General features: G+C 32.3%; 3 protein-coding genes across 13 annotated transcripts in view; all 3 read left to right on the forward strand.

The window, feature by feature from the left end:
- The first annotated feature begins 165 nt into the window (after positions 1 to 165).
- Positions 166 to 1,928, forward strand: LOC127067623 (SUZ domain-containing protein 1). Its single transcript, XM_051002804.1, has 4 exons — positions 166 to 448; positions 948 to 1,018; positions 1,093 to 1,288; positions 1,359 to 1,928. Exons 1-4 carry the CDS (start codon positions 395 to 397, stop codon positions 1,548 to 1,550), a joined length of 513 nt encoding a protein of 170 aa, XP_050858761.1. The 5' UTR covers positions 166 to 394; the 3' UTR covers positions 1,551 to 1,928.
- A 700-nt stretch (positions 1,929 to 2,628) lies between these two features.
- LOC127067609 (late secretory pathway protein AVL9 homolog) lies at positions 2,629 to 7,371 on the forward strand. Its single transcript, XM_051002752.1, has 9 exons — positions 2,629 to 2,879; positions 3,127 to 3,324; positions 3,393 to 3,621; positions 3,717 to 3,906; positions 4,047 to 4,569; positions 4,669 to 4,803; positions 4,980 to 5,368; positions 5,437 to 5,525; positions 5,605 to 7,371. Exons 1-9 carry the CDS (start codon positions 2,802 to 2,804, stop codon positions 5,811 to 5,813), a joined length of 2,040 nt encoding a protein of 679 aa, XP_050858709.1. The 5' UTR covers positions 2,629 to 2,801; the 3' UTR covers positions 5,814 to 7,371.
- A 571-nt stretch (positions 7,372 to 7,942) lies between these two features.
- The window catches only part of LOC127067605 (serine/threonine-protein kinase tousled-like 2), a 55,719-nt gene continuing 38,298 nt past the window's right edge, over positions 7,943 to 25,363 (forward strand). For 2 of the 11 annotated variants that reach the window (XM_051002720.1, XM_051002723.1), the window contains exons 1-2: positions 8,400 to 8,416; positions 24,003 to 24,088. In XM_051002720.1, coding sequence (XP_050858677.1) covers positions 8,415 to 8,416; positions 24,003 to 24,088 — 88 coding nt within the window. In that variant the 5' untranslated portion in view covers positions 8,400 to 8,414. Of the gene's footprint in view, positions 8,092 to 8,399; positions 8,417 to 11,231; positions 13,633 to 24,002; positions 24,089 to 25,363 lie in introns of those variants that run through there. The other 9 variants (XM_051002730.1, XM_051002725.1, XM_051002727.1 and 6 more) reach the window with 9 other exon arrangements.

Below are 25,363 nucleotides of genomic sequence, written 5' to 3' on the forward strand. Positions count from 1 at the left end.
ATTTCTGCCATTACGACAAATGGCGACTACTCCCCCTACCCAAATTTGACTAACTTCACTTTGGTTGGTGGTAGCATTATATATATATATATATATATATATATATATATATATATACATATATATACACATACATACACACACATATATATATAAAGTTTGTAAGAGTTAGTCGATTGAATTGATGATATCTCGTGTAGAAACTCATCTAGGAAAGATTTTATATCTTCAGGTGGCTAATCTGATATAAGATACCACTATAATATTCGTTCTGACAAAAAAGACACACTTTCCAACACCCTCTACTTCCTTGAAAGGTTCGAGCTCTGTTCGTGCTATCAGGTATCTTGGGCTTGACTTGTGAAAGTCAAGATTTTGCGTTATAAATTGTGAAATGTCAGCGGTAGACGATATTTTGGAAAGTTGGGAAGACATAGATGATCCAGGGGTAGGTTGATTATTAGAATATTCTCATAATAATAATCTTTTCAATCTAATTAATAATGTAAGTAGTCGTGTTAACCTATTTTACACATGAAATCTTTCAAGTGCGAATTTCTCTAAGCAGCAAGCATACTGATGCGCACTTGTTGTGATCATTATGTTAATTAACATTTTCGTTTGTTCAATATAACATTTATGTATACATATAAACTTATAGATATTTCAAATATTTTATTACCTTAATATGATTTATATAAATCTATAATAAATATGGAAAGAGATAGCAAAGATTTTTTTTCAATACTTCCACATTTCTTGAGAATATATTACTACAGTATCATGAATAAAATATCGATAGATAAACATATGTTTAGTAAATACATAGTTGATATAATATAGATCCTTTATATTAAATATCAATATATTTTATAAAACATATATGTTCATTGATACGATAATAATAGAATATTTTTAAATATAAATTAGATTATATAATATTTTAGGTCCTTGATAAAAAATTGGATGTTCTCCGATTGAATGCTGTAGAAGCATTAGAAGAGATAGAAGCTTCTAGGTATTTTTATAAAGTACTTTCAATAAATACGATATTGACGAGATTAATACAAATATAAATATTTTATATTTTAGCTTCAAGACTAATAATAATAATACAAATAATACAAGAATGATAATTTTGGGTGAAGATGGGATGAGATCTCAGTATGTACCTCCGAAGCCTACAGTAAAGATATTGAAGAGACCTACAAGAGATTCTCAAGGTAGTGGCGATGGTCCATTACTAAATGGAGACAAACCTAAACAACCTATTAAATCGTTAAAACAGGTATACATGGACTCTAAAATATATCCATGCATAGGTAAGGTTTATCTCAACATAATTCAAAATTATATAGAGGGAGCAAGAATATGCAGAGGCAAGAAGAAGAATTTTAGGAGAAGAGAAAAGTCCCGAAGAAAAAGTAATACAAGAAATAAACAGAATTCAACCAAAATCAGTCGTACCAGGTGGAAGTGCTCTTCCCAGCAATGTTACTCGTATGCCTATCGGTCCGGATGGAACACGGGGATTTAATGTACGCAGGTAGCATGTCTTCCAGGGAACTACCCTTATCACCCATCTTTTTCCTCTCCTTCCTTCTTCTTGGCATGGGAAAGAGAGGCGGCTATGAGGCCGACAGCAGAGAGCAGCCTCGTGTTCCTGACCAACTGCGAGCGTTTAACTCGATTGGTCTTAAGAGGAACACATTGAGAGCTGTGCCCTGCAGGTCATTATATAGAGATCGCACACGTGGATCCAGATTATATTCTATCGGTGAAGAAGCGTCCCTATAATGGTGGTAATATTCATTGCCAGATTAATATTATGATTTGTTAATGTTTGTTATATTTTAAGGGCTCCTATTTGAAAAAAAAAAAAAAAAAGAGAGAGAAAAAATTGCAATTAAATTAAAATTCTGATCAATGCCATGTGGAATACAATGAAAAGAAAGATAAATTTTAATAGACTGTAAAATTATATTTTACTCCCAGAACTTGTAATACTATCTAAATATCTTAACTGACCTATAACAATAAAAGAGTTACCTATATGTTATTTTCGTAGTACTGACTACTGTTAGCTATAGAAATAAACAAACATTCTTATGTTTACAAGGTAATAATGACTTGGATCTTGTTTATAAATATCAAATTGTAATCGTGAAACGTTTATATATAAAATACTTCAACGAAAATCGTTTATTATTAAATTTCTACATATCTTCCCCTCCGAATAATATCTACGTATGAATGATTCACGTGTATACAAAAATAATAACGTAAGACGTAGTCGTTGGAAATTTTCAATAAAAAAAATTGTATTCAATGCTCGTCATTTGTCTGTCCGCAATAGGTTAATGTATTGTTTCCGATATATATATATAATAACAAGAAACATTTTCATCTCATAATAAAAATGTCCTTCAACATTTATTAGAATCAGTTTATGTTGATAATGAGAACGAGAAGTTCTTATCGTTTGATAAAACTTAGAATGCTATAAATTCTGTGATATATATATATATGTATGTATGTATGTATATATGTATGTATATGATGATTTAGATAAGTTGAATTTTACATGTTGGCAACATTTTACTATATACATTTGTAGAATCACGATACACATATATCAGGGTATATCATGGCGCATGTCAAACTGTGCGTCTGCTATCGCTTCGTCGGTCACCCGTCGTAGAAAAGGGTGTTTTAGAAATTTTGAAATGAAACATAGAAATTCTTTGCAACGATAGATATTTGTGATATATTCTACATATTTACTATTCGTCATACAGTATATGAAAAATATGGCAGAATCAGCTGGGCCGATCCTTCATGTCATAGTCGTTGGATTTCATCATAAAAAAGGATGTCAAGTAAGTGGATTTCTTCTGAGAGAATTAATAACCTTTATTTGATACGTTTTAATAACGTTATCGATAATTTAGAATTCTTTCTTATATTTTCGTGATAATTCATCATCAATACAAATTATATTTCTTCGCCGATAATTACAACGATCATTAGTCGTTCACTTTTAAAATTATAAATTAAAGTCTAATCAGATTATACACGGATTCGTTTACATTTTATACCTACGTTTTATTATTTTTGAACGCATAGGTAGAATACTCTTTTCCACCTTTAGTGCCTGGTGCACCAAATGAGTGTCCGCATGGTTGGAAGTACTTACCAACTTTAGCGTTACCTGATGGATCTCATAATTATGACGAAGATACAGTTTATTTTCATTTGCCTAGTCTCAATGATCCAAAACGTACCATATATGGTATTTCTTGTTTTAGACAAATTCCAGTCGAGGTAATTATAATATAGAGATTAGTATCTATTATTAGAATTATATATATATTTTGTAAGTATATTTGCAGAAATTAAAAAATCGCACTTCTGATATAACTAGAGGAACAGTACAAAAATCTGTTTGTGTATTAAGTACTTTACCACTTTATGGTCATATTCAAGTAAAAATGGCGTTAATAACGCATGCATATTTCGAAGAAGGAGATTTTAGTAAAGTATCGTTGTTAGAAGATACTTATCGTCATCTTAATTCTTGTATGAGCAGTGAAAGTCAAATACCACCTCAAGTATTTGTTGGTAACTATCAATAGAAATGTATTTTCATATTAGCCCTAATATAATCATCAAATGATTATATCGTACGTATATTTAAAGTATAATATTACTTATAGGTCTATCTGCCAGAGATTTTATATTACAATTTCGCCATAAAGTACTTCTTTTATTTAAATTACTTTTGTTAGAAAAAAGAGTGGTCTTTTATCAATCTCCTGTACAGCCATTATGTGCCACAATATTAACTTTACTTTCATTATATCCCAGTATGATCGAACATGGTCTTCAACAAGCAGCTTGCGTCAGGTATTTTGAATGAATCCATCTACTTATATATTATATCATTCAATATATTATCTAGTATATAGTACTATATTATTAGATATTTTAAATGAATTCATCTTACTATATATAGTTATACTTTTATTACAACTGTTTTCTTATAGACCATCTAGACCAATGTCTCCTATACCAACTTTTGATGATGAAGAAATTGCATTAAATAGTGTTGACTCTAATTTATCTACTACAAATGTTATAAAGGAGAACATATCAGATCTTGCACATGAGAATATTAATGATAACTCAAATAGAAATTCATTGTGTATAAATGATAATAAAACTATTGAAACGATGGAAGGAAAATGTATGGATGCATTTGGCAATATGACTATCCAAAAAAATAACAATGAAAATTTAAATGGCAAAATTATTGATGTAGAGTCAACACAAGAATGCACTGAAAGTTATGAAGAAAATAATTCTAAATATTCACCAAAAGCAAATGACAATGTACACAGAGTTCATAGCGTGAATACAATTACTTTAGGCATGGGTGATGCTGATAACAGTTTACCACGTGATACAAGTAATGATGCATTATCTGATGCACGATTGACCAACAATATAACTCAAATCGCACATATAAACCCAGAACATTGCGGATTGCCATTAAGTTTATTTACCAAGGTATATATAAAATTGTTGTTTAAAAATCAATTAGTGTGAATATGTGTTTTTTTCTTCTTTTTTTTTTACTTATAATCAAATTCATATTTTATTTTCAAGGGATACCTTTGTCTACCATATTTATCTTTACCATATTTAGATCTCTTAGGAGATATTAATGTTAGAGGATATGTAGTTGGAGCAACAAATGTTTTATTTAAACAAAAAAAGCAATTAATCGATGTTCTGGTTGAGGTGAGTTACAAGAAAAATTGTTCATTAACTGTTTGATATATTATTAGACTTTAGGTAAGAAGGTATAACATACAGTGTTTGTTATGAAATATATAATACTGTACATATTTTAGTTCATGTCATAATTCAGTGATATCCAAAACACGTGCGATTTTATTTTGTATTATTTATGGAAGGTTGAAAACACAAGAATAGAAGCTACTGATCCAGAATTGAGAAGACAATTACATCTTACTACTGAGGATCTAAGATTTGCAGATTATATAGTTAGACATGTCTCTGAGCCTCGAAAAGATATTTTCTTGGATGGAGTAGGATGGGAAGGTGGAGATGAATGGATTAGAACACAATTTCGAGTGTATCTTTTAAGTATGTTGCGTACTTCAATGCAGCAAGATACACGACAATCGGATCACTATAATTCCACATTCATGGCTGCTTGGCGTACTACAAATAATTACAAAATGTGGAGTAGCTTGAATAAACCAGAAATTAATAATATAGAACCTGGTCATCCTTTTGCTGGTCAATTATCTGTACAAGATATGAAATTACGTTTTTCGCAGTAAGTCAATGAAATAATGCAATGCTCGTTAATTGTATCTTGATAATTTATATATCACATTTTCATAGTACTATGCAAAATACTGAGAGTGGTAGGAAACTTAATCAAGCTATGCTTTCAACTGGAAGAGCAGTTGCAACTACTGGCAAGGCAGTAGGTAAGATAAATTCTTAATTTTGATTGAAAATCATAACCGGCAAAGTTATTTAATTAAAATATTTCTCTCTTTATATAAGGTGGTGCAATTTCACAAGCTAAAGGAGCTTTTTCTAACTGGTGGAGTACATTAACGACAGCACAAACAATAGATGAAATGAAGACTGATAATCAAGCTTCGAATATTCACCAAACCACTCTTTCAAATACAATAGAAAAAACGCCAACTGATAATGAAGACTTAACTATCCAAGCTAATAATACAGATGTGGTTGCTACTGTAGATTGATAGAGGAAACTGTAAGATTATTTTATGGTTAAAATGACCTTTTTTAATCCGATTTATAAGAGCGGAAGTATTCTAAGAATGATGACAGACAATTTCAAGGAATCTGAAACATTCAGTAAGTACTGTGATAGGTATCAAATTTGATTATATTATCACAGAAACAGTTTCTTTGATTATACATGAAAAGTTAATTGAATAAACATACATACATACTCGAAAATCATTATTCGTGTACAGGACATACATCTAAATCATAACATTTTTAAAAACGATGGACGTAATGTTTATAAAAAAAGAAAAAGAAATGCTTTAGTATATAAAAATATAGATGTATTTCTAATCATTAACTTTTTCAATAGCATGTATACTCATAGGTACATGTTTTTAGTAATGCTAGTTCACAGCAAAAGAAACGCATTATGTACATTCGTTTATGTATTATATAAACATAACTTCTTCATGCAGGAAAGTAAATATATATTTAGACTCATTGTTAAATACATCTTTTTTGATTTATATATAAATCTCACTTGAAAAGTACCTGTATCGTTATATTTTGTATATAAAATGTGAGACAATTTTTAGAGATATTTGTTGAGATATTACTTTACAAGATATAATCTGTCAGTTAACATATCTTTTTATATATTGCTCCATTTTATTTTGCCAAACAAAAAATAATTTCGTTTTCTTTACTTCAACTGAAAACACTAAATGATGTGATGTTATCTTAAGTAAATGCGTTGATTATAAGAGATATATTATTTTAAAAAAAAAATTTATTTAATTACATGAAACTATTGTGATCTGTAAGTATTTTTTATTTATTTATTTGAAATTAATGTTACTCGAATATAAGTAAATGTAGTTTATATGTATTATTACTACAGTCTTTATATAACATTAAATGTAATGCAGTTCCACGCTGCAAAATGTAAAAAAGAATTCTCATAAATAGCGCTACATACTTGTTTGTAACAAGATACACAAATAATTATTATCAATCTTTTAAACTCTGTTCCAACAAAAATTGTATACGACTATTAAACATAAAAAATTGCTAAGCATGAAATTATAGTAGTTACTTTATTTGTTTATGAATAATTGTAACTACGTCTTTTTTTTTTAAGGAATAAATACAAATATGATTGATATCGTATAAATAATTATTTGTGAGAACAGTAAATGTCATTGTTATGTTGGTATTAGTAAACAAATATTTATAGTGCAATGATCTACCTAGAGTATTTTATTTTATATAAAGAAAAAAAAAACCTCTTTCTATCAGATATAATTGCAAATAAAACATTTACTCTTTAATATGTTTTTAATCGAATAAGAGTAGTTGTATTCGAAAAAAAAAAGAAGTGAATATTACAACTTTTGATAACATTGTGTATTGACATATATAAAATGCCATTGCTTTAATAATGCTAGAATAATATAATAGTATCAAAATTTGTTAGTTAATATCATATTTAATCTTAGAAAGTGTATTATCGACAATATAATAGTTATGCAGTTAATGATGTAAGTGAAAAATATCCATTCCTTTTTTAATGTTTATGTTACTTTCTCTAGACATAAAATATTGTAATGTTATTTTTAACTTATATATATACTTATAAAAGAATTTTGTATTTATAAACTACATGAAATTTTTCCTTGTTTTTCAGATCTGCCAAATGTGACAAATACAATATTTCTTTACAGATTTCAATTAAATCCATATATACATATACACACATATATATATATATATGTGAGTTAATGAATTTAAATTGAGATAAATAAATCATTATAATAACAAATGAAGTGTAACAAATTAAAAAAAAAAGAAAAAGAAAACTAACTTAAAAAAAGAAAATCTTATTTTCTATTCAAACATTAATAGTAATTAAACGATAAGTATAAATTTTATTAACTTTATTCAAGAAAAATATTTAAATGAAATGAATAAGTATTTTCTACAAAAAATAAAACACATATATATATACACATATGTGTATATATATATATATATATGTATACATATATAACTATGTTCCCGCGTTCTAAATATTTCAAATATGATTATGGAAGTACTTTTAAAACAGATGATCATCGACGAAGCAATATGACGTCATAGCGTACAAGTTCGGATAAATAAAACCTGAGTATTGTTTTACAAATCGCGTAAACGGTCGTGTGATTTACATCTGCAATATTAAAACTATGATATATTCATCGTATAGTCTTCGGATCAACTCTAAGAATACTATCAGCTTGGCATCGAAAGGTATGGATGATCGTATTATAGTTTATCACGTTAAATAGGTTACGTTACCAATTTTAATCGCGCTCATTCTCTTCCACGATGGGTAACATCTTATTCGCTTTGCGAGGCCTACTCGAACGAGTTATAAAATGAGTTATTATATTTCACAACGTCGTTTTTAGAAGATATTCAACCGATCTGACCGTTAAAAGTGAATAATAACCATCGTACGAAGAAAAATTATATCGTTCAAATCAGAGAGAAGAAAGAAATACTTACTACTACTACTACTACTACGACCTATACGTTTTCTCGACATTGCGATAGGATCTCGTTCGTGTACTATGTACGTATACATACACACACATACACTTACATACGTACATACATACATACATACAGATACAAACACACGCGATTTGATCGTATAACGACACACAACTATCTCGTATCGTATGAAACATAAAAAAAAAAAAAAAGAAAGAAAAGGAAGAAAAAAAGATTAAGAAAATGTTACGTGCCAAACGCTCGTTATCCGTTAACAGATTACGTTTTAAAATTATTTCGAGCGATAGATTTTTATATTTCGTACAATATTATAGATTGTATCGATCGTTTGAAAATTTAACGATAATCACATCGCCCGATCAAACAAGATACATACTTTCATTTCGTGAGAATCGCATTGGCGCATATAAAAGTCGTTCAGTTTCAAGGTCGTTATGGGCTGGTCGATAACTACGACTAACGTAATCCCTCCTTCCCTCCCCTCCCTTATCCCCCGCCCGTTCGCCCGCTCTACTCTCAAGAAAACCAATTCGAACTTGCGCTTAATGCGCTTTTATTTTGCGACCTCGGTTAATAATTACCTTATCCTACATTTTTTCTATTTCTTTTTCTTTTCTTTTAACTTTTTTTTTTTTTTATTATACAAAATCTAAATCCTCGGTTATACAATCAAAACGAATTCGAATAGTAATTCAATGAATATATCGGAATACATACATACATACATCGTTTTGGCACGTATGGACGAGTTTACACTATGATTACTATAAAGTGACACGCCTCTCTACACTTTCGATTTTCCTAAGCATTATATATATATATATATATATATATATATATATATATATATATGTGTGTGTGTGTGTGTGCACGTTAAACGAAATATTTTTCTTTTCTTGACAATTTTTGGAAAAAAAAAAAAAGAGAAAATATCTCACAATAGATCGGATCTAAGAAGTACAAAAAATTCGGTAAAGAGAAAATAAAATTTGAAAAGAGAAATCGATATAGATTTCTTTTGATATCGATAATTATTTTTAGCGTGACCCCCAAAAAAAAAAAAGATAATAATAATCATAATATCAATTTCACGAGACATCTCTATCATTAGCTGAAATTTGTTATTGCTAATCGAAAATTTGTGTCTATATATATATATATATATATATATATATATATATATATATATATATATATATCATCATAGTACTTCCTCAAATGAACATATTTACTCTCCTCGGTTGATAATAAATATTAGCGTATATTTCGAAAATTGAAATCTTCCGTACAAGTTGACTCATATCGTGTATCGTTGAGAATTGAGAAGGCAAGAATGATACAGGTCGATTCAACGATAACATTCAAGGCCGATGTCGCGTACGCGGACCGTAAAGGTTGTTCGTTTTCGCGTAATCGAAGCACGATGCACTCGCCGTGTATATATATACTTTGGTTATATGAAACGTGCGCACGCATAACTTTCACGGACGAATCTTACCAATCCCGTTCGATCGAGAACGTCGATCGAAGCGTCACGTGGTGGTGAGCGTCGATCGTTCGACTTATCGAATCAAATCGGTATCGTTCACGCCGGTATAATGGCGACACGCTTCATGTCATAATACATGCATACATAAATATATATACGTAAACACACACACACACACACACACATACACGCGTACTTACATACATAAATATATATACATAACTCCGACGATCTATTTTATATAGCCCGAAAAACTAAAATATTATAATATAATATTATTTTTGACGATGTCATTCTTTAATCAAAATTTATACGATATTTTTTTTAAATTATACGAATTTAACTAAATAAACATGAAATAATTGAAAAATTCGAAGGATAAAAATGACGAGGAAGATATCGCAGAGGTTAAAATATCTCAAAGGCAGTAATATCGAAAATTTAGAAAAAACATATATCTTAGAAAAAGGAAATGGAGGAAATGATTCCTGCGCGAGTCGTGCGACTGGTTGGTCAGTCGACGCGCCGAATAAACATATCGTAGCTCACCGATAATAGCCGAAGCTGTTAAAAAGATAGGAAGCAAGAGAGTGGAGGGAGGTAGTGGGAGAAGCAAGAGAGAGAGCGCTAGAGGGGTGATGCTAGAAGAAGAGAGAGAAAAAGAGAGAGAGAGAGAGAGAGAGAGAGAGAGAGAGAGAGAGAAAGAGTCTGCAACGAGTAAAGCGACGTCACTGGTCTTTCGCACAGCGAGTGCGTGCGTGTTAAAGAAAATTCGTCAGGATTTTAAGCCGGCGCGTTTTTCGGTTGGTAGAACGTTGTCGTATCGTGTGAACTGGAAATTTGTCGAAAGGAAAAAGAACGTTGGTCGGTTTATAGCTGTCGACTGGACATTCTGTTAAATAGAAGCTAACAGTATTAGTGATAACATATAAATAATAATAATAACAACAATAACAACAACAACAACAATAATAATAATAGTGATAATAATAATAATAGTAAAATACAATAGATCGTTTTTACTATACGTAATAGATTCGATCGAGAGTGCGCTGCTGATTTTTTCGTGCGTGCGTGTTGCCTTCTCTCTCTCTCTCTCTCTCTCTTTCTCTCTCTCTCTCTTCCTCCCTCCATCCCTCTTTCTCTTCCCCCTCTTTCTTCCCGTGTGCCACTACTCACGTATAAAGGATACACAGATACACGCTCGCCTTTCGACGTCTCTCGTCCTTTTACCTTCGCCCATCGTCGCCTCCATAGTAATCAGCCGGTACGCAGCGCGTACGGGAGCTGCGGCGTCGTTTACGTATACGAACTCGTCTTTTCTTTCGTACCTTTCTTGTAGGTACGTACGACGTACGTACGTACATACGTAAGTAAGTACGTACGCGTAGATTCATTCGTTCGTTCGTTCGTTCGTTCGTTCGTTCGTTCGTACGTACGTACGTTCGTTCGTTCGTTCGTACGTCCGTCCGTTCGTTCGTTCGTTCGTTCGTTCGTACGTTCGTTCGTTCGTTCGTTCGTTCCTTAGCTCGCCTATTTGTCCGTCGTTTCTTCGCTCGCGTATAGAGTGGCCATGCGAGAAAGGGATAAATCGGTGACGGGCGGTCGGCGGCCATCTTCCAGATGAGTTTTTCTCCTTTCTTCCGATAAGCGGAGTGCACTATGCCGTGAAAGAGAAACGAACGGGTAGAAAGCGAGAGAGAGAGAGAGAGAGAGAGAGAGAGAGAGAGAGAGGGAAGAAAAAGATAGACCATAAGAAGGAAGAAAAAAAGTGGTGTTCCATTATGCGTCGTGAGGTGCGTTGAACGAAAAAAGACGCGTGCTTATCAATAGCACGAAATATTTTTCCGATTCGAGTTAGACGAATTAACCTTCTTAATGTTACCTGAATAAAATAGATTGATCGGAGGAGGCACAGAAAAAGAGAAAGGAAGAAGAAAATACGACAAAATTGTGAAAGACGAAAAGAGAGAGAGAGAGAGAGAGAGAGAGAGAGTGAGAAGCAGAAAGAAAGAAAGAGAAAGAAACAGGCAAAGAGAGAGAGAGAGGGAAGGAGACAGACGGACAGTCAGTCAACGAAGGAGCAAGAGGGGGTAGCGGAGAAGAAAGGCAGGAATCGAGCGAAAAGGAAGGAGACGGAACATATATATATATATACACACACGTACACATCACACATACATATATATATATATAGAAAGAGAGAGAAAGAGGAAGAAGGGGGATAAAGAGAAAAGGAAAAGAGAAGGAGAGAAAGAACATCGAGACCCCCCATTGCTGTTGTACATTTCGTTCGTAATTACGCGTATCACGAGAGAATTTATTTCTACATTCGTGAAGTCGTGCCACCATGTCAGACTCAATAGATAAATAATCGGTCTCGTAATAATCGGGCTTTACTTCGTCGAAGAAATCGTCGAAAGTTAGCACGTGAAAACGCGACCTGGAACGAAAGAAAACTCGCTATTGCGATTTTCTACGCGTTGGGGTAACCTCAAAATTGTCCAGTGAAAATAACGCTGGACGATTTCTCTCGATCGGAAATCTTCGATAGGATAAAGAAGAAAAAGAAGAGGAAGAAGAAGAAGAAGAAGAAGAAGAAGAGGAAGAAGAAGAAGAAGAAGAAGAAGAAGAAGAAGAAGAAGAAGAAAGAGACAGGAAGAAAATAGAAGCCAATAAGTCGCTTCTTCCTTATAACCTCTCTTCTCTTTTTATCATTCGTTACTCCGAACAACGAATTTTGGACGTCCGTTTGTGACCGAGTGAGGAGGCAACGACGTTTCATATTACATACACAACAGGTACACGTCGCGTTGTGGATTCGAAGACGTCTTCGATCGACCACTCCTCCTCCTCCTCCTCCCCCTCCTCCTCCTCCTTCTTCGACTTTTCAACGGTGTCGTCGTCGTTTTCGTCGTTCTCATCGTCGTCGTCGTCGTCGTCGTCGTCGTCGTCGCCACCACCACCACCACCACCACCATCATCATCACCACTACCACCGCTGTTGCCGCTGCCGCCGCCGCCGCCACCGCCACCGCCGCCGCCGCCGCCGCCGCGTTGTCATTATCGTTGTCGTTGTCGTCGTTGTCATTATCGTCGTCCTCGTTTTCGTTGTCATCGTCGTCATCGTCGTCGTCGTCGTCGTCGTCGGAGACGAAGGCGACGTAATACGTTTTTCATTTACGCGTTCGTAATCTTTGCTCCGTCGAAGAACGTCATTGGATGAGATCTGTAAGATTTGTTCTTTCACTTACGAGACCCCATAACCTTTTAAACGAAAGATCCTACTCGGCGTTTCTAGTTCTTTCGCATTTGAAACGGTATTAATGTTTTTCGGATCGATACTACGGATATATATAAATACTCCTTTTATCGATCGTGAAGGTTCACGTTAAATTTATTGTTTATAAAGTGCTTCTTCTAAGATCTAATGTAAATCTATGGTTTCAAAGATCTTTGTACTTTCAGAACTTGTTTACTTGACCTTCTAAGTAATCCAAAAGGAAGTAATTTCTCAAATCAACTTGATTATTGATCGATAACATTATCAAGATGCATAATGGAGAAGATACAAAGATGTAACTATGTAATGAGATTCGACAGAGCAAAGAACTTACTTGTTTGTTCTAAGAAGCTCGTGAAAAGTGTATTCAAAGTGTAATTCTATACCAAAGACAACTGTGTTGTGACTAATCGAACAAGATGGATATCAGTGTAATAATGCAGTGTCGACTTTACAGATGGATAAACAGGGATGACTGAGAATTGTTGGAACTCTGGTGGTGGTAAGTGTCTGATTTAAATACTGCATGAAATATTACATTAGATATAAAGAGAATCTTGTCGAAATTATTTCATATCTCTTTCAAATTATTTCAATCTTTTCTTAACGATATGCCTCGATGAAAGGAAATAAAATAAAAGAAATTTTATTCTTTACGTACATTTTATTTGAAAATTAAATATACGTTTAAAAGATATCAAAGTAAATATCTCTAATTTATTTCTTTCCTCATTGAAAAATATTTGAATTAAACTTATAGTCTGACGAGTATTACACTTGTTATATTATTTGCTATAGCAAAGCAGATATATTTTTCTTTGAAAATAATAAGATACGTAAATCTATTTATTTGCGCAATATCTAAAACAGATTAGATAAGCTATGTAAGAATTTATAGGATGACATTGAGTCATTGATGGGCCATCTTATAACGCATACTTATGACTTAACATAATTTCTGATCATCGTAGGCTGTTACCGTATATATATACTTTTATATCTAGCTTCTGACTTATATACATTATGATGTATAAGAGATCATGTTGCTTATATTACAAAGCAGAATATGTTTTCAATTGATATAATTAATATTTTAATTAAAGTGAAATGACATTATTCTCTGATAAAATAAGAAAAGTTAAGCGATCTTAGGCCATTGAGATAATCAGCATGGAATGAAATCCTTATTGATGTCTATATTTTATTTCAAAACTGCAGATAGCATAAGCTTGTGCATGATGCACTGCTTTGTAAATTATTTAAAACAAAATTTTTTTTATATAATCAAATAAAAAATATATATATATTGTAGATATAACTGTTTAATAAACTGAGATATAAAATTGTAGGTCTCGGTTAGAGTTTTAAATATCATTGAGTGAACTTTATATTGAGTTAACATAAATAATTATATATCTTGAAATGCCTAAGATTGCATAACTTAATATCACTATATTTGTAATAAAATTTTATATAAAGAAATAGAATACATATAAATTTAAATATAACTGGATTATTCTTAAATTCTCAAAATTCATTTTTTCCAAATTTTAAACGAAATATTTTTTAATATTTCGATTTATTAAATTTATTAAATCGTAATTCGATTATTCAAAGAAATCATTTATTTGATGAAAAACAAAAAAAAAAGAGAGAAAATATCTTCAAGTATTGCTAATTCATTTCCATCTGTTATCTTATTTCATTTTCTTTGTGTCATATCAAGATAAGTACATCTAACTATTGTACGTTATTATCGTTATCAACGAGTGATCCTTCTTATTAGAAAATATTTCAAAAATACTTCATGTACAAGATAAATATCGTACAATTAATTTATAATAGACATCTGGTGAAAGAAAGTCTATTATATCTTCTGGATTAATCTTTTGGATTCTTCTAATATATATATATATATATATATATATATATATATATATCATCGATTACACGGAAAAAGAAAAAAAAATATATAATTCTCAAAGGGAACGTTTCTTGTAGATAATTATAACGAAGCTTCGCCACCATGTTTTTTCGTATTCATCGACTGCGACTGTCTAGACTCTAGAGAGTTGCGCAGGATCTTCTAAGTTTCTTCGTTTTATTAATATTTAATTAACCGTAATATACATTAAAAATATCTATCGAACCTTGTCTCTTATCTTCGGTAATAGAATATTTTCAAATTTGAACGTATTAAATAAACAACGCCGTCATTATTTCGATATGAAAATAAAATTTTATTTCATTCTTGAGATAGGACATCTAAATGACGACGACGACAACGACGACGACGACGATGATAATAATGATAATAATAATAATAATAAAAAAAAATAATAATAATAAAAGGGACATGCGATACTTGAAGGTAATTAAGTGCGACGATACGAAATGAAATATCGACAAATAAAAGAGAAGTAATATTTTCCAAGGCGTTCGATCAATCAGAATGGTGGCCGTTGGGATAAAATCAGCCATCAGCCATGTTTGTTTCGGTGTAGACGCACCTTTACGATAACGTTCAGGTTAAACGGCAAGTTACGACACGATCCTTGGATGATGGTGCGCGCATGTGTCTGTATATGTGCGTGTCGTCGTGTCGTCGTCATCGTTGTAGTCGATCGTAGTCAAAGTCGTAGTCGTAGTATAGTAATCGTAGTTGGTAGTCGTAGTCATAGTCGTAGTAGTCGTCGTAGTAGTAGTAGTAGTAGTAGTCATAGTCATAGTCATAGTCTTACATACTTACGTACCGGGTTCTGTGCACTCCGGGGCACATGAGCATTGAGCGCGCGTCATCGTTCGGTGAAAACCGTGGGCTATGCACGTCGAGCTAAGCGCGACACTTTAATCGCTAACTGGTCGCGCGAGATGTCTCCTTTCTGATTGGCTCCGCCATGTTTTCGCCAAATCGCGGGCGGGAATACCAAATATTCATACGAGGAAGTGTCATGGATGTTATTTTAAAGAATGAAAAGACGTTAGATCGTGTAACAATAATACGATAACGAATTTCTTAATTTCTTAATCGATAAATCAAAGATTCGTTTATTTCTTTCGATTTCGTATAAAAACTGGATAACGAATATCTTTTTATATTATAATATCGAATACATATATACTTTTTAATTCATCCTCATTTCGATCGAATTTCATTGCCTTTTTATTTCATACAATATCTTCTTTTTATATATAAATGATTTCGTTTGATCGCGCAGCTTTCTACGCACCACGACAGATATCTATCCATGTTGTATATATATATATATATATATATATATATATATATATATCGTATGCATGTACGTATGTATATACGTCGTACATACGTACTTACGTGTACTCGACTACTCTCGATGATGATATTCTTTCATCGTTACGCGCATGCGAATGAAAAATGCTAGTTTTACTTGACGAAGTTACTTACAGGATCGTTAATATCGGATAACTTACTTATACGAAACGTTGCTTAATCTTCATGGTAATACTTATAGCGAGTTTATAAATCATTAGAGAATGATGAGAATGATTAGAACGATGAGAATAACTTGATTTTTCATATTTTTCTTAAGAGTTCAAACTGATGAGAATTTCTATTTGTTCGTTTGTCTATCTCATTACTTTTCTCTCTCTCTCCCTCTCCCCTCTCTCTCTCTCTTTCTGGCCCAATTGTTCTAAGGACGTTCGACCATGTAACTTGGATCGATCAATATTTCCAACGCCCAGATGAGAAAGACAGACAGAGAGAGAGAGAGAGAGAAAGAGTGAGAGGGGGGAGGGGGGGGAGAGATTCTTCTATATAAACTCTAGCCAGTACGTTTCTGTAGTATAGTTCGAGATATGTCTCACGTTCATTTATTATCGATCGAATTGTTATTTTGTTTTTTCTTTTTCTAGATAAAAAAATACGCTACTATAGAACAGGAACGAATTATTCGACATATGACATAGATCAAGATTGATATATATATCTTTTTTCTCAACTTTCATAAACACGTATTGTAAATATTCGTTCGAAAGAATATGGACTTTCCTTATATTTAGCTTTATCTCACGTTATTTTTAATTATAAAATATATTCTATATCTTTCTCTCTCTCGCACATATATACAAACAAAAACTTTCGATCAGAATATTCCTTCGAAGAAGTTTTTATGCTCGGTAGATCGAGGTAATACATTGTTGCGTTGTACGTTTCGTTTACTTCGTACTTACAAACAATGACGCAAGAAATTTGTCATCATACACAAACACACACATGTGTATATATATATATATATTTATTTACGTACGTATACAAGAAAAAGTCGAAGGGAACAAGATTGTAACGATACGTCCGGTTTACTATCATTGTCGTCGTCGTGTCGTCGTGTCGTCGTCAATGTCCAACGAAGACGACGACTACGACGACTACGACGACTACGACGACTACGACGACTACGACGGTAACGACGATGGTAGCAACGACGTAGACGTAGAAATAGAGGTCGTCACTTTTCAGGGCAGTGTCCTCCTCCGACTCGGCGCAATGTCGGTTGTGTTACCGATGTTTTGCGGAACCCAACGAACGGCAATCACGCGGCTCGCGACATTCCTCGTCTCACTGAGAATAGATCGACTTCGGTACTACTCGGTGAAATAATCTCTTTGGATGTTGCTCGATCTTACCAACTGAAACGTTTTAAACAGAGCTTGTTATTTTAGGATGCTCCAGAAATGCGATTCTTTCTAAGTGAAACGTCCTCGCCAATGAACTTTGTTTTCTCTTATTCGTAAGTAAATTTGTATGACAAAGAGAAAAAAAGTAATGAAAAATAAACGTAATACACGTACACACGTATATATATACAATAATGTATATTTGTTTTATACACGCGATACATATACGTACAAAATGTATATTTATTATATACACATAGACACATATATCGTGATAACAATTTTTCTTACGATGTAAACGATCGGTTGTATCTTAACATATTTCAAATCGGATTAATTTCACGTTATATTTATATTCGATATCTTCAAATAATTTTCTATCGTCTGTTAATCAATGATTGTTATTACAACAACAAAAACGAAGAAGGAAGGACTTGAGGCAAAACAGAATAAGATAAAACGATCAACTATTTTTATTTCAGAATCGCTTGAAAGTGAACATTTTCCATTTGGTTTTCATTATTGATAAATGCGAGAGATTCGTCATTTGTACGTAATATATTAAATGATATTTTCCTTTTTTTTTTTTTTTCTTTTTTTATTTTTCTCGTCGAATATTTCGATATATATTTTATCTTCTTTTTTCTTCTTTTGGAATCAATGAAAATCGTCTCGTTGAATTTGCGAAGGAGAAAGGACGAAGAGGTGGAGGCTGTCGAATGATGGCGTCAAGTCATGCGTAAAATTTCTTGCTCCGGCGCCTTGCTTTTACATTGTGTATTCCTCCTCCTTCTTCTCCTCCTCCTCCTCCTCCTCCTTCTTTTCCTCCTCCTTCTCCTCTCCTTCTTCTCCTACTCTTCCTATTGGTGGATTTTCTCACGTAGCTTTTTAAAGAAGGAATGTGATACGTTGTCATCGTTGATATCTTACGTGTACATACATAAATACATATATACATATATACATACATATACATAAATACATACGTATATACATACATATATATATATACATAGAGAATTTTATTCTTCGTCCAAAGATTTCGAATATCTCAATTTGAAAGTATTACATAAAAACGTATGAAAATGGATCTAAAGAGGTAAAATCATGATATTTCGTTGCATCTTCGGTTTTAGCTAGTTTTCCTCAAGAGTATAAACGATCCTTCTGCGACAAAGTGATACTTAAATAGATAGCTACATACGCGTGGAATGATTCAAGACCGTACGCGAAAGTAGCGTGAAACTCGAATGGACAGGACAGGGATAGAAATAGGGATAGAGGAAAGGGTAATCATTAAATTATTTTTAGATTCAAACAGAACTGTCGATCTCTCGTTAAACGTGTAAATCCAACGGCAGCAACCATTAATTAACTGTCTCTTCTATCCATCTATCCATCCATCTATCTATTTATCTTTCCTTTCTCTTCCTTTCCTTTCTTTTCCGTTATATTAATTGCAAGTCGAGATTATAATCTAATAAGACATCTTAATTTGCATCATCCAAATTTCTCTATCTTGTCAATTTCTCGTTCTCACGTTTGCTATAAATCCTACGTAAGTGTATGTTTGTTGTGTGCGTCTATGTATTTTTGTTTTTTTTACCTCCGCCATCTTTCTTTTTTTATCAAAGTATATATCAACTTTACTTCAGATGTCGCTTCTGTAATTTTCAACGTTTAGAGACGAGGGTTAGTTTCTTCTCGAACTTGTACAATGAATTTAACTCGCGTACAATTTCTTTTTTCTTTTTATTATGGTATCCGTAATTGATCGAATTACAAAAAAAAAGAAAAAGAAAACTTGCTTGTACTTGCGATCGAGCTACTCGAGTACGGTCGACTCGATTAATAAAATAACGGGGAACGAGACAAGCGTGACTCATTCTACGATACTCGCTCGTCAATGCGATAGTACTAAGAAACGACTTAAAAAATGTAACTCGACGTTTCGTACTTACATATTTGGATATGTGCACGCGCGTGGCGTTATTAACCAAAAGTATGAAGTTTTCATTCATCTTTAAACTGTACCATTTTTCTTTTGTATATATAAATAAGTTATTAACGATAATGCTGTTGGTAATAAGTATATATATATAATATATATTTATTATATAATATATAATAATAATAATAATGATGATGATGATGATGATTTATTAATGATAACAATTATTATTACTATTATCGTTATTTATATCCAATGATAAAGTTTAAGAATGAATATTCTTGAAAGAACAGCATTTACTCGCAAAACTTTTGATCGTATGTGTACTTGTGTATATAATATCTAAGGCTTTGTCTCTTAAGTTTATGTATGTGTATATAAAACGTATAGAACGCAATGCATGCATGCCCATCCTTCTTAACATATATGCATTCGATACGAGTGCGTATTCAACGTACGATTCGCATTCGAGAACAACTGGTGGTAAAGCTTGTTGTCGACCTCGAGAACTAAATCGTAAAATCACATTTATATATATATGTATATATATATATTCTTTTTGTTTCGAAAGATCTTTTTTAACGAATTAATTGGAGACGAAAGAGTTGCGAAATCTAGCAGTAGGTACTGGTTCGTTAAATCAAATAAGAGAACCAATGGGAATCGATATTCGAATATATGTATGTATGTTTGTGCACATATATATATATATATATATATATATATATATATATATTCTCGCGTGTCTCCTCTTGTTACTTATTAATCCTCTTAGTACCATATCACGATTCACAGGGTGCGCTAAATACACTCACGATATTTCGATATACATTTCTATAGGAAATTTAAAAATCGACACATAATTATTGACTTATATATTTTACAATAATATACGTGATACATATAAAAAAAAAAAAAAAAAAGAATGATACACGTTGATTCATTTGCATTATATTAAATTAGAAAAAAGAAAAAGAAAAAAAAAACAAAACATTCAAATTTGGTATGTGTGACGATTTTGTTAGGTTGGCCTAAAGAAATTGTATGGTTTCTTTTTTCTTCTTTTTTATCGGAGATTTTTTTTTTTTTTTTTTATCATCTTACATTGACCTAGATTTTTTATTCCAATATAATAATAGTAACGGCAGCAGCCTCTTCTCGATATTTATTCTACATTCTATCCATCTATTCGGCGTCATATTTAGAAGAACTATTAAGCAGATTCATTTTCTCGAACTCGAACGTTCGTCGTGACGATGACTTTGATAGTGAAGGTGGTGGTAGTGGTGGAGGTTGAGGTCGGGATGAGGGGGTAGAGGGTGGAGGTGGTGTTATCGCTTCTTCGTGCGATAAATCGACTAACGAGGATTCCATTGTTATCGATGATGCGGCACGCTCTACAATCCTACTTCCTACTTATTTCGTTGAAATAGTCTATTTGAATCGTGCGATAAGACTCCATCGCTAGGAAGGAATATAGAAATTACTAAGTGAGAAAAGCTTATTTTGCATTTTATTTTCTCACGTTGGCAACCGTGCCGTTTTATTGCATTCACTGACATTATTTTCAATGTTTTACATAGATTATAAAGCTTTGCTAAGTTGTAGAGTTTCATTTTGTCGAAACACTACGAACATTCCAAGCGAAACCACTTGTCGATAATAATCTTTACCAACTAAGAAACTTAAAGAATGGAAAAGAAAGAAAAACGGATATATCAAATCGATCGTTTTCGTTTTGATAACGACGTCATGAGTAAAATTAATAAAGCAATCGCGATTGACAGACATTGTTCGAATGTTGCTATTTGATCTCGTGGGGCTAATTTGATGAAATTGGATCTCTTTAATAGGATAAATTTGAATGTGAATGATTGCGATACATTCCTTTATATATGTGTGTATGTATTATATATATATATATGTATTATATATATATATATATGCATGCTTAAATCGCTAGTTTCCACTGGGAATGATATTTACATGGATTTCACCCGTTGAATTTTGTAAATGTTGTGTCGTTACATTAAGGGACATCGAATTTTGATATACGGTAAATGAAACAGCAACGAATTTTCGATCAACGATCATCGAATCTAATATTTATTCGTAAACTTCTCCGACATTATTTGATCGTCCGAAGATTATATTTTAAATGGTTCATTTAAATTACATTTTCTTTTATTATTACACATTTATCGAATTTTAACGTCAAATATTTTTCCTTTTTATGATGTCCACTGTCTGATGAGCACGTCAAACCTACAATTGTCGTCAAAATAACTTCAACCAAGGTTAGGAAGTAGCATACCAGTTTTTGTATGTATAAGCTTATCATTTGTCGTGCGAAACAAGTTTAAAAAAGAATTTAAAAAAAAAAGGTTAAAAAGAAAAAAACTAGTGTTAGTAGATTGCTTGAATTTCTTGTAGCACAATTTACTAGAGATTATTTAAAAGAAATAAGTTTCATTTGAAATAACAATCAAGAAAAGGAATGAAAAAGTATTGTGACGCACGCACGTATCGTAATCATTTAAATAATTTATTAAACGATTTTTTAAACAATTATTTCGAAAATAATTTCCTCCTTGGAATAAGAATTACGCTCAATTTTGTCGTTCGTTTTTTTTTTAAGTTGAGAACCACTGCTTCGTTGCAGCCCGATCCATTCACGCGGGTACGTGGTTCCTCATTCTCTTTTTCTCGTGTCTCGGGCAAGGTGATCCGAAAGCACCAGTGATTCTCATTATTATTCTTTCAACCTTAAAATCCTTTTCGTTTATTATACCTACTTCTTCTTCTTTTTTTTTTTTTTGTATTTGTGCGTTGTATTTTATGCGTATGTGCGCGCGTGTGTGTGTATGGATTAATAAACACAAGATAATAATCTTCATAGTATGTAGTATATCGATAATAAATAACTTTGTCGAAGGATAACTACGTCAATTCGATCGAAGGTCTTTTATGAAATAAGAAATAATATATATATATATATATGTAAATGTTTTTTAATGCAAGAGATAATTTACTATCTTATATAATCTGAAACTTGACTAGAAAGTAGAAAGTAGTAACAATTAGACCAGATCTTTTCTTGATAGAATACGCGTGCCGCGTTCTATCGATACGATACGCACGAGTTTCTGGAAAATGTGGTCATTACGAAGATAAACGAACGTAATCGAAGAATCCATTATGAATATTTACGATCGAACTAACCTCAAATTTAATCTATATAAATTTCGTTACTGGAATATCATTGACATTGTCAATCGTATAAACTAACATACATATATCTTAGCTTAGTAATTTCTATTAATTTGTCATTTTTATTGTTGTCGACAATATTTACAATTCTCCGTTTGATTTCGAAAAGAATATTTAATGAAGCTATATTTGAAATCATTCGACTATGATGATATAACATATTCATTTGGATAAATATTTTTTTTTTAATAAAAAGAAATATGTAATTTATTTATACAACTTGCACTTATTATATATATATATATATATATATGATTGAAATAGATGATGAATGGTAGGGGTAATATATCGAAGAGTAGTTAATTATAATAATGATCGAACTGTTTACTACCCACGATGTAGTTTATTATGGAACGAGATATCTTAATAAGTGTTTGTCCTTGTTCAGAAATATACGAATCGATCTTACAAATGCTATTTTAATTCGTCGGATATATTGATGATAAAAACCTGAAATAATTCGGGATCTTCTTTTCTTCTTTCCTTTTTGTCCTCTATTAATTATAAGAGCACAAGAATACTATTCCGAAGTCTTATTGAAAATGGCGATTTCAGCCATACTCATATATACATACGTAATATATTTCTTTTAACGAGTTACGTAATTCCAATGGCGTACTTTCGTCGTCGATGTAACTATTTCACTTAATCATCGTTAAATACGAACGATCATTCCTCCCCTTTAGATAATTTGTCTATAGATAAATTAAAAAAAAAAAAAAAAGAAAAAAGAATGTAACTCCGAGGTTTCAAATCATACTTGTATTACAATTTTCTAGTATTCGAGATAGTTTTGTAAGGTTCTATTAATCGTTATCTCTTTCGAAATTCTTTCTTCTTCGTATTTGTTCACTCTCTCCCTCTCTCTTTGAAAAAAATTCGCTTCGAGTTAGACAGCTGCCATCTTCCCCATTTTGGACCACCCTAGTATCTCAAAGAAAAGAAAGAAGAAAGAAACGAAGTATAATTCGTTCCGTAACCTGTTGTTGCAGGCGCTGGCGTCAAGATGGAGCACTTTCAGGCCACCCTGGACCCAAGGAAGCAGGAGTTATTGGAGGCCCGCTTTCTCGGAGCGAGGGTGAGCTACCATTTTATCTTGGTCCTTCCTCTCTTCTAAACGCGTTCGATTCGTCCGTTCCCTTTGTTTAGTGTTAGGAAATAATATAGTAATACTAATAGTAGTAGTAGTAGTAGTAGTAATAGTAGTAATAGTAAAGAGGTAGTAGTAAGGTCGATGATATACATACATATGTATCGTTCGTCAAATAGACAGGACAATAGAGAAACGTAGGAATGAAAGCGTAGATCCTTAAATCCTTACAAAGAATTGTATAAAAGATATACGTAGAACGAGATAGGATATGGGGGAGAAGAGAGGGGAATTTAAAGACGATTTCCTTATTTTTCTCGGACATTGGAATAAAAGCAAAATGGCGGTCGTTCGGCGCGAATTTCAAACGTTATGGGCCCAAACAAATGATAGATATTTTCTTTTTTTTCTACTTCTTCTTCTACTTCTTCTTCTTTTTCTTCTTGCTTTTCCATGATTAATCTCTAAGAGATTTTTCTCTTTTTATTCCACTGTCATATATACATATACAATATATATATATATATATACTTATATATACATACTTATATATTCATAGTTGACCTAGAAAAGAACAAAAAAGTAGGGATTCTCCCTTTCAAAGTATTCCAGGCTATTTTTGCGTAATGTCCCGAAGAAAATGAAAATGCGAGCTTGGCCGAGTGGCATGGATACGTCGAGTATATTGAGTTTCTCTGAAAGATTCCTATCGATTCTCTTTCTTTCTTGATTTCTTTCCCTTCCTTCTTCTCTCTCTCTCTCTCTCTCTCTCTCTCTCTCTCTCTCTCTCTCTCTCTCTCTCTCTCTCTCTCTCTCTCTTTCCTTTTTCCACCAATTTCCCAAAAGAACGAAATTACTTCGATTAAAATTTGTTAGGTTAGGAAATACTTTTCATTCTATTCTTTTTTTTTTTTTTTTTGTAATAGTACTGACCTTAAGAAGAAAAAAATACTGACCTAAAGAAGAAAAAAAGCAACTTAGGTGAATGTAAATTGATGGATTTTATAAATTGTAATGACGCATTTAGTTCAAATCATAAAAAATTCTACGGAAGTGTATTGTATCAATTTTATTCATGTATTCTCATCGTGTATAACGGAAGTTAGTATGTTAGTGGCACGTTTAACGATCATTGATGTCATATTACGCGAACTTAACGCGAATGTCATTGTGAAAGCCGTTGAAAGCAGAAGGGAGAAAAGACGAAATAACAATGTCGATTGGTAGGGATAACATCATAAGAGAGCACACAGTACGCATGCG

Source organism: Vespula vulgaris, chromosome 11, assembly GCF_905475345.1.
Source record: "Vespula vulgaris chromosome 11, iyVesVulg1.1, whole genome shotgun sequence".
Classification (NCBI taxonomy): domain Eukaryota; kingdom Metazoa; phylum Arthropoda; class Insecta; order Hymenoptera; family Vespidae; genus Vespula; species Vespula vulgaris.